Source organism: Schistocerca americana, chromosome 4, assembly GCF_021461395.2.
Source record: "Schistocerca americana isolate TAMUIC-IGC-003095 chromosome 4, iqSchAmer2.1, whole genome shotgun sequence".
NCBI lineage: Eukaryota > Metazoa > Arthropoda > Insecta > Orthoptera > Acrididae > Schistocerca > Schistocerca americana.
Genome location: NC_060122.1, coordinates 245,987,371 through 246,002,403, shown reverse-complemented (window position 1 = coordinate 246,002,403; position 15,033 = coordinate 245,987,371). Strand labels below are relative to the sequence as shown.

At 38.2% G+C, this 15,033-nt stretch overlaps 1 protein-coding gene across 1 annotated transcript in view; it reads left to right on the top strand.

Moving 5' to 3' along the window:
- The first annotated feature begins 8,676 nt into the window (after positions 1-8,676).
- LOC124613203 (vesicle transport protein GOT1B) overlaps positions 8,677-15,033 on the top strand; it is a 29,171-nt gene continuing 22,814 nt past the window's right edge. Inside the window, exons 1-2 of the mRNA XM_047141868.1 lie at positions 8,677-8,990; positions 9,787-9,878. Coding sequence (XP_046997824.1) covers positions 8,966-8,990; positions 9,787-9,878 — 117 coding nt within the window. The 5' untranslated portion in view covers positions 8,677-8,965. The remainder of the gene's footprint in view (positions 8,991-9,786; positions 9,879-15,033) is intronic.

The following is a 15,033-nucleotide window of genomic DNA, read 5'->3' as shown; positions in this document are numbered from 1 at the left end:
AACGACACAGTTACTCCAATATCGTTTTTATTTGAGGTTGTAACTGAAATTACGAAAAGAATAATTAATTTAAAATCTCTATGTTTCCCTTGAAGAGAAGATATTTTTTTAAGGCATATGATTGTTATTGCATAACTATCTTAGAGTTACTGCAGTGTATGACAGTCAGCACACAGAGGTTCCTGAAAGTGAGGGAAAGGCTGTTCTCTGACAATATGTGGTTCTAGTCATAAAATCGTTCAACATCTGCCAAAATAACTGTAATGTGTACTCTGACATTTTTCTTTGGTTTCAGAAACAGATTTAGAAATCAATATATGAATATCGATATTCAACAGCTGGACATTAAGCTGGGTTTCCGCAGGCATGAATTACTTACGTGGGCATGTTTCACCATCCCTTCCATATGTCAACTTACGAGTAGAACTTAGAAGTGAAAACGTCCTACTTGTGCACTTTCATGTCAACTTATGCATAAGTTAAATAAGTTAAAGTTGAAAGGTGTTCTACTTTCTTGCACAATGTCACATCTCCCACTATCTTGTATGATCTTGAGCAGCTGCTGATAGGTGGATCTGGTCTCATTCTGCACTATATTCCTTGACAGAACAGATCTAGAATCTTTCGTTTGTGTATGTAGCAAATTAATGTCTGCGAAAATGATGGGTGTAGTCTTCAACTAAGTAAATAAACACTTCCTAAAATGGCAAAATGTTCCTAAACACTGTGATAGGAATATCATTCTAGCATTAAGAAACTCCTTATGAACACTTATTTGCAACACAGTAACACACCATCCTCTGAAGTGACAAAAGGATTAAAAAGTATTGAACTGAGAGTGTGAACTTGCTGAAGTTCATATTACTGCAGAACAAGCAATACTGTAAATATATTTTTTATTTCAGTACAATAATAATAAGTTTTGTTTTTGTGCTTGGGTGTAAATATTACCATGAAATGGAAAATTATTTGTGACTTAAAATTTAATACCACTCTTGACTCACATTAAAATCTTATGTAAATATGGCATTGTTCTTTTTGGTGTTATCATTAAATAATGACTATTCTGTATGGTAGTACAATGTTTGCTGATGTATGATACCATTATAACAAATACATAGTTATAGCACGTGTAACCTATCAGAATTTTGACTAATTCTGAAAACAAAACAAAAAACTGAACTGTCTAGACAAAAACCTTACTCTCTGATGTCACTTCAGTCTATTGGAAATAACATAAAAATTTAGAGACAGTGCTCTCTGGAATGCAATACGTACATTACATTGACTCCACATGCCAGATATTTCAATGTTAGTGGTAATTTAATGCGAGCTGAGGTGTTATCTTCCAAATTTGAATTAGACTTTTTTACAGAGCCGGAAATATGACTCAAAAAGATTTAGATGTTGATTTCACTCATCAGATAACTCCCTTATTAGATGAGATTCAGTTTTCGTTCCATAGACCAAAAAATGAGATGTTTCTTATGGGTGTGCAACAAGTCAGAAAGTATAACACAAAAATCATAAACCATTTGAATATAATACTCACTACCCTGACTGTTAGTCAGGAGACTATCAAAGTAGGTGAATACATTACTGTGTACGGGAACTGCAAATAGTTACAGAATTAATATACTGTCAGAATGAACTATAGTTATGCACTTTTAATGAATTTATCATACACAAAATATGTGATCTTGACTGTTGTAACCAAGTACTGTCAAAACTGAAATGTAACAGGTATTTTTACTGACGTTGGTCTAACAGGCCCTGCTAAGATATTCATTTATAGAGTAGAAGATGTCCATCAAAATGTCTTTTAGATTCTTTTCAAATTGCTTTATCAGAACCAAGTTTTTAATGGTTGCTGGCAATTTATAGAAAATGTGTGTTTCTGAATATTGGACCCCTTTTTGGACCAAGATAAGTGATTTTAGGTCTTTATGTAGATTGTTCTTATTCCTGATATTGATACTGTGTATCGAGCTTTTGGTTGGAGATAGAGATATATTACTTGCAACAAATTTCATCAAGGAGTAAATATAGGCTGAGAAGCAGTGACTAGAATACAAAGTTCCATGGACAGGTTCCTACATGATGTTCTTGAATTTACACCACGAATGATTCTCATTACATGCTTTTGTACACTGAAAGCTTTTGCTCAGTTTGACAAGTAACCCCAGAACATAATCCCATATGACATAATAGAGCATAAGTAAGGAAAGTAAGCAAGTTTTTTTTATACTTATATCTCCTACATCTGACATCATTCTCACTGCAAACACATACTTTTTAGGAGCATATTTGCTGTTCGCAAATGATTCCTAAGAGATTCTCATTCCAATATCTAACATCTATGTGTCCATTTTTTTCCATCAGTGTCACTACGAACTCTTCTGGTAAAAGTTGTGCAACTCTGTATGAATAAATTCACTTGTCACCATCTTGAAAGTCGGGTAAGTAGTATTTCCAATGCACATTTAATGGTAGCGGTAGTGGGAGGGAGGGGGGGGGGGGAGAGCATATGTATGAAATTCATGCCTGTGGAAACGCAGATTTATGTTTGATACAATAGCGCTACAAAATATCGATATTTTTGTTTCAATGCCCATACCTAATACAAGTTAACAATTGTAAAATTCAATCCAAACTGACCATCACACCACATTGTGTCATAGCACTATCACATTAGTGTGTGTTCACACTGTTCATCACGTCACATCACGTCATTTCACTCAGTCCAGTTCTCAACGTTGCAAATGAAGTGATGAGTTATTGTCCATGAGGCAAAAAGTCGGAATATAGTGCCATATTTGAGGAACTTGCAGTGATAAAAGCTATGAATGAGCAAAGCAAACTTAATAACGTGCGTTCCTGATCAATTTTGAATAGTAAAGTGCTGAGAAGTGAAACAATATTTCAAAACATCGAGATTTATTTGCTAGTGAAAATATCTACATACAAATACATCAAACAATACTTACAGTGGAATAAATATAGACTGTTTATATTATCCACTTTGTCTTTTTCCGTTTCATAATTAATAACGTCATAAATGACTGTGTTTTTCTCGTTTATCAGAGCTGTTGTTTTTATCAGGGAAAATGTAATGTAGTGAAAAGTGCTCTATCAAGTCATATTCTTATTTACGAGTATACAGTGTGGGCATCAGCTCCATTCTATTACTGCAAAACCTAATTTTTTTTTTTGATTTGGTATGTCAGCCCCCAGTTGTGGAAGAACACTCAAAGGAAGAAAAAGTCAAAGTCGCCACGAAACATTTGCAATTGCCCACAAAAACAAAGCAGAATAATATAATACGGATTGAAAAAACAAAAATGTACAAAATTCACTACTACGACATGCATGAGCACGGCGAAACTAGGTTAACTTAGCCGACGACATTGCTGTCAAAACTTTCTTTACAAGAAGCCTTGACGTGACGTTGACAGTCTATGTGAATGCTACATTGTGGAAGATTTTGATGTGATGTGAGGCGTCATAGTGTCACATCATGTGACGGCCAGTGTGAATTGGCCTTCTTCATCAAGACATTAAGCAGATGAAACATCAATTTACTTTCAATGTATACAAATATATTCTCTAGCAAAATTGTTGGATTTTTCCTAGAGGCTCATTCATTGTTAGTTCTTTCCCACATTAAAGAATGAAATATTGTGTTATAAATGGCTGTTAATCACAAACATCTACAGAATGAAATCGTCATCCTTGATAAATTAAATAGAGTGTGGTACTTATATCGCAAAATTAAATTTACATTTCTATGGCCAGGATGCACAGGATTTTAGATCTTCTGAAACATTTGTAGCTCATAAGGAAAGAAAGATTACATGTCAACAAACTCCAGGTATTATTAATAAATTATAATAAAAATATATGAAGCTGCTGATCGACTAAATGACAAAACTACCACAAGTGTACATGGTCCCCGTCAGAAGGATATCTGTAGTCCGGGTTCTGTCTCAGAAATGTCGCCTTTCTAAATAAAGAAAAAATCATCCTCCCAGGTTCCCAGATACCACTTCACTTCACTGGGTGCACACATCTTTCTAAATCTTTGTTTCGACACGTGAGAAATTAATTTTATTGCAACATTTATTGCATAGCATGTTCAAGCAAAGATATTCAAGAATACAGAAATGTGAAAAATCAATAACCGAATAATTATATCACAAAAATTGGCTAAGTGCGAGTAGGACTCGTGCTCTGAGTTTTCTATAGACACTTAATTTATGTATGTAGGTAGCTCTGCTGCTAGCTATGAATAACTATGTCTCGAATACTTTAAGGTGACACTGCACTTTTAAATTTCAAGCCTTGGAAGGAACTGTCAGCAGCAAGGTGTTGTAGCATAACAAATAACCGCTTATTTGGCGGAACTGAGCCTCTCATTATTGAGGTACTTTGTTTTTTTAATTGCAAGAATATGGATGCCTGTAGAAAATTATACATTTTGGGGCTGGGGGAGGGGGGCAAGACGTTGAACTGTCATTTTTTTATACAAATAAATTGGTCGGTTTCGAGGTGGGTTACGCCAGATGAACTAAAGTTTACAGCTGACACAAAAACTCATTATACTCCTCAGAACTGATGGTTATCTACTCTATATTTGTCATAGATACATTACTTTGATAATTCAGCCAACAAACAAACAACTACACAGCAACTGCTAAAGCCATAGTATTGTCTCACTGTGACTCCCATGTAGTGATAAATTTGTCCAAACGAAAGGCTTAGGGAATTATGGGAAATCAGTTCTAGAAGTGTATGATAATTTTATAATGCATAAATCTCTGTACTCCAGATTCCAAAAAGGAATGAGAGTAGATATACATTGAGGTCACAGGCACACATTTACAAATTGGGGCATTTTACACACAAATTCCCGTAAAAATCAAAAGCTACAATTTTTTAGATAAAAAAGAAGGCAATTATGTGCACATAAAACGACATTTTTATGTATAAATAGCTGCAAAAGTTCAATTTACACACTCATACCACCCCATGAGCGGAAACTGACAGGCATAAATTTAATAAGGTTGCTGAAATTACACTTTCAGTTACTTTTGAAGTGTAAAGAATATAAATTACAAGTATAATTTTAATAAGGGAGAAGAAATAAAAACTCTGAAGTTTGCCTAAGACATTGTAATTCTATCAGAGCCAACAAAGGACCTGGAAGAGCAGCTGAACGGAATGGACAGTGTACTGAAAGGAGGATATAACATGAACATCAACAAAAGCAAAACGAGGATAATGGAATGTAGTCGAATTAAATCTGGTGATGCCGAGGGTATTAGACTAGGAAATGAAACGCTTAAAGTAGTAAATGAGTTTTGCTATTTGAGGAGCAAAATAACTGATGATGGTCGAAGTAGAGAGGATATAAAATGTAGACTGGCAATGGCAAGGAAAGTCTTATCTAAAAGTATTTGTATGGAGTGTAGGCATGTATGGAAGTGAAATGTGGACATTTTCTGAGGCATCAAGGGATCACCAATTTAGTATTGGAGGGCAGCACAGAGGGCAAAAAAGCGTAGAGGGAGACCAAGAGATGAATACACTAAACAGATTCAGAAGCATGTAGGTTGCAGTAGGTTCTGGGAGATGAAGAAGCTTGCACAGGATAGAGAAGCATGGAGAGTTGCATCAAACCAGGCTCTGGACTGAAGACCACAACAACAAACAACAAATTTAATAAGGTAGCTGACATTATGCTTTCATCTACTTTCGAAGTAGGAAATTAATCCTAGTCATTAGTCATATTTATAAGATTAAAAATTTATATACTTATTACATTTTTAATCTATATAAATGGATACTCTACTGAAGATACTTAAGAATGCAAGCGATTCCAATTTGTTTAAAAAGATTAGTGAGCTACAAGTAAATGAATTGCATTACATTACAGGTTGTGAATATTTAGAAACTAGAGAGGGGAGAAAATTTGTATGGAGCTTGATAACGTGTGTAAGATAATTTTGCCAGATAGATACTTAAAAATGAGTACTGGTTGGGAATTTCAGTTTTTTGATGATGGTAGTATTAGATTGAGATACAAAGGAAAGAAGAAGCTTATAAATAATGATATTGAATTTCATGGGTGGAATTTGTACTCTGAATCTGACTGTGAATTGCTTTACTTCGAAAGTAGCTGAAAGTATAATTTCAGCTACTTTATTAAATTTATCCCTGTAATTTATATTCTTTATACTTCTAAAATAGTTAAAAGTATAATTTCAGCTATCTTATATGCGCTCATGGGGCGGGGTTAGTGTGTAAATTGCATTTATGCGGTTATTTATATTTAAAAATGTCATTTTACACATGCATAGTCGCTTTCTTCTTTATCTAAAAATTGGAGCTTTTGATTTTTTGCGGTTATTTCTATATAAAATGCCTCAATGACTCCAACATACACTCCTGGAAATTGAAATAAGAACACCGTGAATTCATTGTCCCAGGAAGGGGAAACTTTATTGACACATTCCTGGGGTCAGATACATCACATGATCACACTGACAGAACCACAGGCACATAGACACAGGCAACAGAGCATGCACAATGTCGGCACTAGTACAGTGTATATCCACCTTTCGCAGCAATGCAGGCTGCTATTCTCCCATGGAGACGATCGTAGAGATGCTGGATGTAGTCCTGTGGAACGGCTTGCCATGCCATTTCCACCTGGCGCCTCAGTTGGACCAGCGTTCGTGCTGGACGTGCAGACCGCGTGAGACGACGCTTCATCCAGTCCCAAACATGCTCAATGGGGGACAGATCCGGAGATCTTGCTGGCCAGGGTAGTTGACTTACACCTTCTAGAGCACGTTGGGTGGCACGGGATACATGCGGACGTGCATTGTCCTGTTGGAACAGCAAGTTCCCTTGCCGGTCTAGGAATGGTAGAACGATGGGTTCGATGACGGTTTGGATGTACCGTGCACTATTCAGTGTCCCCTCGACGATCACCAGTGGTGTACGGCCAGTGTAGGAGATCGCTCCCCACACCATGATGCCGGGTGTTGGCCCTGTGTGCCTCGGTCGTATGCAGTCCTGATTGTGGCGCTCACCTGCACGGCGCCAAACACGCATACGACCATCATTGGCACCAAGGCAGAAGCGACTCTCATCGCTGAAGACGACACGTCTCCATTCGTCCCTCCATTCACGCCTGTCGCGACACCACTGGAGGCGGGCTGCACGATGTTGAGGCGTGAGCGGAAGACGGCCTAACGGTGTGCGGGACCGTAGCCCAGCTTCATGGAGACGGTTGCGAATGGTCCTCGCCGATACCCCAGGAGCAACAGTGTCCCTAATTTGCTGGGAAGTGGCGGTGCGGTCTCCTACGGCACTGCGTAGGATCCTACGGTCTTGGCGTGCATCCGTGCGTCGCTGCGGTCCGGTCCCAGGTCGACGGGCACGTGCACCTTCCGCCGACCACTGGCGACAACATCGATATACTGTGGAGACCTCACGCCCCACGTGTTGAGCAATTCGGCGGTACGTCCACCCGGCCTCCCGCATGCCCACTATACCCCCTCGCTCAAAGTCCGTCAACTACACATACGGTTCACGTCCACGCTGTCGCGGCATGCTACCAGTGTTAAAGACTGCGATGGAGCTCCGTATGCCACGGCAAACTGGCTGACACTAACGGCGGCGGTGCACAAATGCTGCGCAGCTAGCGCCATTCGACGGCCAACAGCGCGGTTCCTGGTGTGTCCGCTGTGCCGTGCGTGTGATCATTGCTTGTACAGCCCTCTCGCAGTGTCCGGAGCAAGTATGGTGGGTCTGACACACCGGTGTCAATGTGTTCTTTTTTCCATTTCCAGGAGTGTACATCTGCTAATGAGTCTGGTGCGGGAGGTGCGCCTTTATAGGGGCACAAGCATTTCCAGTAGTGTGTTAGATGTTGGACCATCAACATATAAAAATCAATCTTTTTTTTCGTTCAGTTTCAATTCAGTTCTCTTGACAAGTATACATGAGTGATCTTTGACGCTCTTTGAACCAATTTTTAATCCACATTGTTTTCTGCTTGCAGCATTATCGGTCTGGAGCGTCTGCCTAACATTTCAGATCACGATATTCCTGCGCAATATTATTGACTATCCAGGGGGCGCGTAATCCCAAGGTATCCTGTTGTTCTCAACGTTCTTGCAGGCTTTACTTGCGCAGACACTTTGGCAATACGCTATAAGAGACATGTTACACATTATTCTTTATCTAGTACCTTTAAACTGCTTTTATTGTCTGCCCTTCAGCAAATTCTGTTCCTTTATTTTTATTTATGAAAACAAACTTTTTTAAGAACTGTTTATTTAAAAAGACACGTTGTTAAAAGTAGATTTTTAATTTTGTACAAAGGGAACATACCTCTAGTGTCGTTGCTTCTATTAAATGGATATTTCGGCCACCTCCTAATCCAATAGTTCAGCACTTTTCAAAATAAAGCTACTGTGTGTATGATGTCAGGAGTAATGGCACTGAGGTCGTCCGGAAACTGTCAGTAAACTTAAGATAAATGCAATAATCCTGGCATTTGATTAACTAGTACCTACTCGGATTGCAGAAAATCCATTAATAAAAGGTACATTTTTAACGTCACTTCGCGCATTCCAGCGAAAGTTTGTCTCTCGCGGTCCTATGTGATGTTTGGTTCTCTTTGCGCAGTGCGCGAAATGTAGTTGAAATTTTGGCACATCTCTGACATATAAGTGATGAATAGTGTTTATGATATTTGTGTGATAAATGGGTCTATCAACACTAGCTGCTGTGAATAAATACGGGTGATGCACAACTATAGTTTGCTTGATGTTATCCGAAATTCGGAGTTTGCGAGACGCCGACAATGCGCGGATGACGTGGAGGTGTAGACGCCGTACGGATTTGTGAGAAGTGTTTCACTGCAGAATACACGTATAGAAATAGAAAGAAAATGTTCGAAATCACGGATGTTCAAAGTAAGTGAGCCGCACTAAATTTTCTCCAGACAAATATATGACATTGTGTTATATTTTATAAATACACCATGAGAGCTTCGGATTCTTTCAAGAGCCGAATTATTTGAACAATATTAGAAAAAGTAATTTGTTTCATCCCATCGTTAACAGTAGTTTGTAAATGTTATTCGGCATAAGAGTGCTACTTATGAAATGGGTTAATAAAGATCAGATTAGATTCAGTTTTCGTTCCCTAGGCCTAAAAATGATATGATTCTCGTGGCTCTGGAGAATGTCAGAAAGCATAATACAAATCCAGAACATTTAAATGTAATACTAACTTCCTTAATCAGTTGTTAGGAGATGTCGAAATATTCGAATACATTATAGTAAACTGGAACTGCTAATATGTTATATGGGTGTTAAATGTATACGAACATTTTCAGCGCGTTTATCGTCAGCAGTTAACAGTTAAGACTTGCATACGTTAAAATGGAAAACGACATAGCTTGCGGTCCAGTTTGTTAATTTCGCATAATGTTTTTGGAATAACTTACTATATTGCAGTTTTTCAATTGGAAGCAACAGGTTACCCCATTTATCGAATAATGTTTTACGAAAAGTGACACATCAGAATGTTACTAGGTCTAATTTGTTCTTTCTTTAATTTACTATTCTGAAAAGCTTCGGCTCAGTTTTTATTATTTTTTTATTAATAATATGAGCTGTTAATAGCTACATGTTGCAAAGCTGGTGAAATGGGATATTATGCTCTGCTGTGAATTCAATTTTCGTATGAAATATTGTTCATTTTCAGAAATTGGTGTTGGTTTGGCTGGTTTCGGGATAGCATTTCTATTCCTTGGCGTGCTGCTCCTATTTGACAAGGGCCTGTTAGCCCTTGGAAATGTGAGTATTTGCGTCTATAACTGTAAAACATTGTCACACTACTTTATTTGCAGACTTTCCATGTTTCTCTGTTGCTGATTTTTTGTGTGTGTGTGTGTGTGTGTGTGTGTGTGTGTGTAAAAGAATATTAGGAATTGATTTGCTGAGTCAGTGTATAATTTTGATCAAGCGTTTAAGGAATATCTTAAATTGACAAAATTATTAACTGTTAGGATTGTATAGACTCATTTTGCAGATTACTGTTACATTTGTTTTTACATTGATCATGGGTCCAGGACTTGAAACAAATTGCTCTGAAGATGTTTTGTAACAACACAAATCTCTGTGTTCAGTGTGATTGTGATCTCTCAGAAAAACCGATTGTGTTGAAACTGATATATATCCCACTTAACTGTCTGGGTTACATTTAAAGGTGATTATTTGGTTGTGACTTGATTAAGCCAATGAATGTGAATGCAGAATAGATGGTGATAAGCAGATTAATCTCTAGCAAAGCTTGATGTCCTCTTTTGCTTCATATTTGATATGCTTGACCATATTTAACACACTTTTTGCTGTAGAAAAACAAACTTCTAGAGAGGTTGATGGATCAAGTATAATATGAACAAGTCTCAAACAATTATTTGGTGCTCATAATGTACCTATTTGATACATAAATGATGTAAAATGCAAGGGGGTAAAGTAGAGGACTTAACCATCCTAGTGTTCATTGTGAAAAATAAATGTAACAGTAGACTTAGGAAAAGACACAGTTCAGGTGTAGTGGGCTTTCCCCACCTTAATTATTTGGGTACTGGCAATGAACAATCGAGCAGTCCCCTATCAATTAAACTAGAGAAGCAATAGCCTATTTATGATTCTGTTGACTGCAGTGCATATTACCTGTCTGTCCGTGATAGTTTGAAAAAGAAAATCATATTTTCAAGTGTGGTATGTAGAGGATGTGAACAGTGCCCAGCATGTGAAAATAAAATATAAATGAAATGCACGAAATGTATTAGCACTTGTGAATATGGGCAACCATCTGCTAATGGAATCATGACACCAGGCAAATGGCTTTAAATTCAGATGTCTCGCCTATATGGGACTATACATAGTGAATGTACTAGTGCAGTTTGTAGAGACATAGTTGTTGACATACAGAAGTTTGGGTCTGGCTGTGAGTGGCACTCAGATAGCTCATGATAAGTGGGAAATCTGGGTTCGAGTCCTGGTCCAGCACAAATTTTTGTTACTGTCTTTCCATTATAGGCCTATAGCTGATGGTAGTCCATATTTGCAAATGTGAATACATTTCATGTATTTCATAATGACTGTCATGACAATGTCTGCCCCTACATCAGCTACAGCTACATCCACATCCATACTCTGCAAATCACTGCCAAGTTTATGGCAGAGAATACTGTCATACTAGTTATTGGGTTCCTTGCCGTTTCACTCGCGTATAAAGTATGGGAAGAATGATCGTTCGAATGCCTCTGTGCATGCTGTAATTATTCTAATCTTGTTCTTATGATCCCTGTGTGAGTGATACTTAAGGGGTTGTAGTATAAACCTAGAATCATCATTTAAGGCTGGTTCTTGAATCTGTTTTAGTAGACTTTCTTGGGTTATTTCATGTCTGTCTTAGTCTGCCACTTGATTTTTTTTTCATCATCACACTCTCCCACGAGTCGAACAAACCTGTGACAATTCGTACTGCCCTTCTCTGTATATGTTCAATGTCACCTGTTATTTGTATTTGGTACAGGTCCCACACTCTTCAGCAATATTAGAATGGGTCACAAGAGTGGTTTGTAAGCAATCTCCTTTGTAGATTGATTGCAGTTCCCCAGTATTCTACCAATAAACCGACGTTTATTACCTGATTTACCCACAACTGAACCTATATGATCATTCCATTTCATATCCCTACAAAACGTTGCACCCAGGTATCTGTATGAATTGGCCTATTGCTATAGTGCCTTTTTGATATTATTGTCATAGGATACTACATTCTTTCGTTTTATGAAGTGCATAGTTTTATTAGGTCTACAACTTTGCTTCCTCCGTTTTGCAATAGACAGCAGCAGCGGCAATTGGGTTTCGGGTGGTTGGTCATAGGTGTAATACAATAAGCTTAGGCATCTGTAAACATAATGCCATAAAAATATTAGTCGATTTGTGATTGCATCATAAGGTTTTTCTCAATTAAGTACGTCAACTTACAAATCCATTTCTTGCCATTTGCGGGAAGTTTTAATTTTCTGCCTAGACATGAAGAAATCTGCGGCTGTGGCTCTTAAAATGCTGTGTAAGACCAATGGTGAGGGAACTATTAGTGGAAGAACATGTAGAGAATGTTTTCAACCCCTTGAGAACGGTGATTTTGATGTCGAAGACCGGCATGGCAGTGGAAGACAGAAAGTTTTCACAACTACTGAAACAGACGGAGACAGTCACAGGACATCGTTATCGAAAGCAATTGATGCATTCGAGCGCAGCACTGAAACACAAACGGCCACAATACAGTGATAGACACGTAAAGATAAGTTTGCAGCCGGTCAGTGCTCAATCCCATGTAGCAGAACCTGTCTGAATATACATGTAGATGTTGAAATGAGAAGTCCTATCCCTCCCGCCATATTCTCCATACGTTGCTCTCTCTGACTACCACCTTTTTTGATCAGTGGCATACAGTCTGGTTGACTAGCAGTTCCGATCATATGGACAAATGCAAAATTGAATTTATTCATGAATCCCCACAAAAGATGTCCAGTTCTTCCGCCACGGGATTCGTATGCTATCCTAAAGATGGGAGAATGTAGTGGCCAGTGATGGGCAATGCTATGAATAATAATTTTTTTGTAAGTTTATCACAATAAACCCCCGAGCTTCGAGAAAAAATGGCGGAAGCAAAGTTGTAGACCTAGTACATTTCTGAACATTTAAAGCAAGTTGCCAATCTTTGCACCACTTTGAAATCTTATCAAGACCTGATTGAATATTTGTACAACTTCCTTTAGACAGTACTTTGTTGCAGATAATTGCATCATTTGCAAAAAGTCTGAGGTTACTGTTGATACTGTCAACAAGGACGCTAATATACAAAATGAAGAGCAAGTGTCCCAACAAATTTCGGTGGGGCACATCTGGAGTTACTTCTACATCTGACGATGACTCTCCATCTAAAACAATCTGGTGTGCCCTCCCTACCACAAAGTGCTTAATCTAGTCACATATTTCACTTGATATTCCATGTGGTGGAACTTTCGACAATAAGCATAAGTGTGGTAGTGGGTCAAATGCTTTTCGGAAATAAAATAAATACTGCATCTACCTGACTGCCTTATCTAGAGCTTTCAGTATGTCATGTGAGAAAAGTGCGAATTGGGTTTCACATGATCAGTGTATATGGAATTGATGCTAGTTGGCATGTTTCATTCATCTTTCCAGTTGTGTGAGGATCAAATTGGGACAATTCTCCTGGGTTTTCCTTGGTAAAGAAACCTTTGAATAGAGGGTTATGCATTTCAGCTGTTGCTTTGCTACCCTCTGTTTCAGTTCTTGTCTCATTCACTAGCAATGGCTTGGTGCCTTTTCATACAACATAATTTCTTTGGGTTCTGTGAAAGATCAATTGACAATATTTTGCTGTAGTGGTCATTGATGGCATCACACATTGCTCTCTTGACAGTCAAACATGTTTCATTCAGCATCTCTCTGTCTGTAGTGCTAAACTTTGCTTTTCATCTATTATTCAGTAATCTCTGTTTCTTTAGAAGTTCCTTTATAGTGACTGTATACCACGGAGGTTCTCTCCCGTTATGGACTGTTTTGCTGGGCACATATATATATATATATCCAGTGCTTGGTCAACTATTCTTTTAAACTTGAGCCATAGTTCGTCTGCTTGCTCCTGCTCTGTGCTGGAGGTTTCAAGCTCCTCATTGAGAGGTGCCACTACTCGACTCTTTCTGCGTGTTTTAGTTGTCCTTTGTACTTTGGTGATCATTGTTGTCACAGCCACAACATGATCACTGATAGCAGTTTTGATGTGGACATGCTCAAAGAGGTCAGGTCTGTTTGTTACCATTAGGTCCAATATGTTTCCATCATGAGTGGGGTTCCAAACCATCTGTTTTAGGTAGTACAGAGAATGCATTTAGTTAACAGGATGTTTGATGTCTCCTGATGATTAGATTATGTTTGGGGAACTTATGTACAAATGAATTGAGGTTTTCTGTAAAGTTTTTGCTAACATCCAGAGATGATCCTGGTGGGCAATAGGAGGATCCAATTGCCAATTTATGTTCACTGCTGATATTGATTTTTGCCCAAACAGTGTTACATGTAACTTCAATTTCTATCTTGATGGGTTTGGGTTTCTTGTGTAGTGTGACTAATACATCATTTCCATTTCCCATTAGCCTATCCTTTTGATAAACACTTAAATTTTCCCCAAAAATCTCACTGTTATCCATTTCAGGTTTCAACCAGAATGCATGCGTGTCTGAAGAAACTTTGTATCATACTTCAGAACAAGACAGGCTCCAAAATATCATATAAATAAAATGTGTTCTCTTGTTAATGTGCAATACCTAAGGCATCTGTGCACCTTGGTTTCCCCGTATGTTTGTCGACAATTGTGTACAGATTAGCTTACAGATACAGGATGGGTCTTATTGCTCAGTGTCTTAGCAGAACTGACTGGAAGACTTCGTTGTTTGGAACATGTGTTGTGTATGAAATCAGTCCTGTTTCATATAGCGGTGAAGCTACATTAATAACTGCGGCTCAGTCATAGGTGAAACAGTACCAACTAATTCAGCTTGTTACTGGTGTTTATTGCATAGTCAGTCATAACATGTGGGGAGCAGAGATGCTGACGAATAAAGAATTCAGAGTTACAGGATAATGAGAAATTTGTATGTTGATACTTAAAAAACTTCAAAGCCACTGTTATCTCTGGAATTTGCCCCTTCTTTCACTGCAACATTGTGTGGTATGGAAAGTTATCAAAAACAGATGTTTTTATGCTACAGCCCCGTACAAACCAGCAACGCCATTGAGAGTCTCGGCCCAGAAACAGCTATTTCTGCCCTGCTGCCTAGTCATCTGCTTAGAGAAGTGTAGTTACAAGAAGAAAACCCACAAGGAAACTAAGGCAAAAACC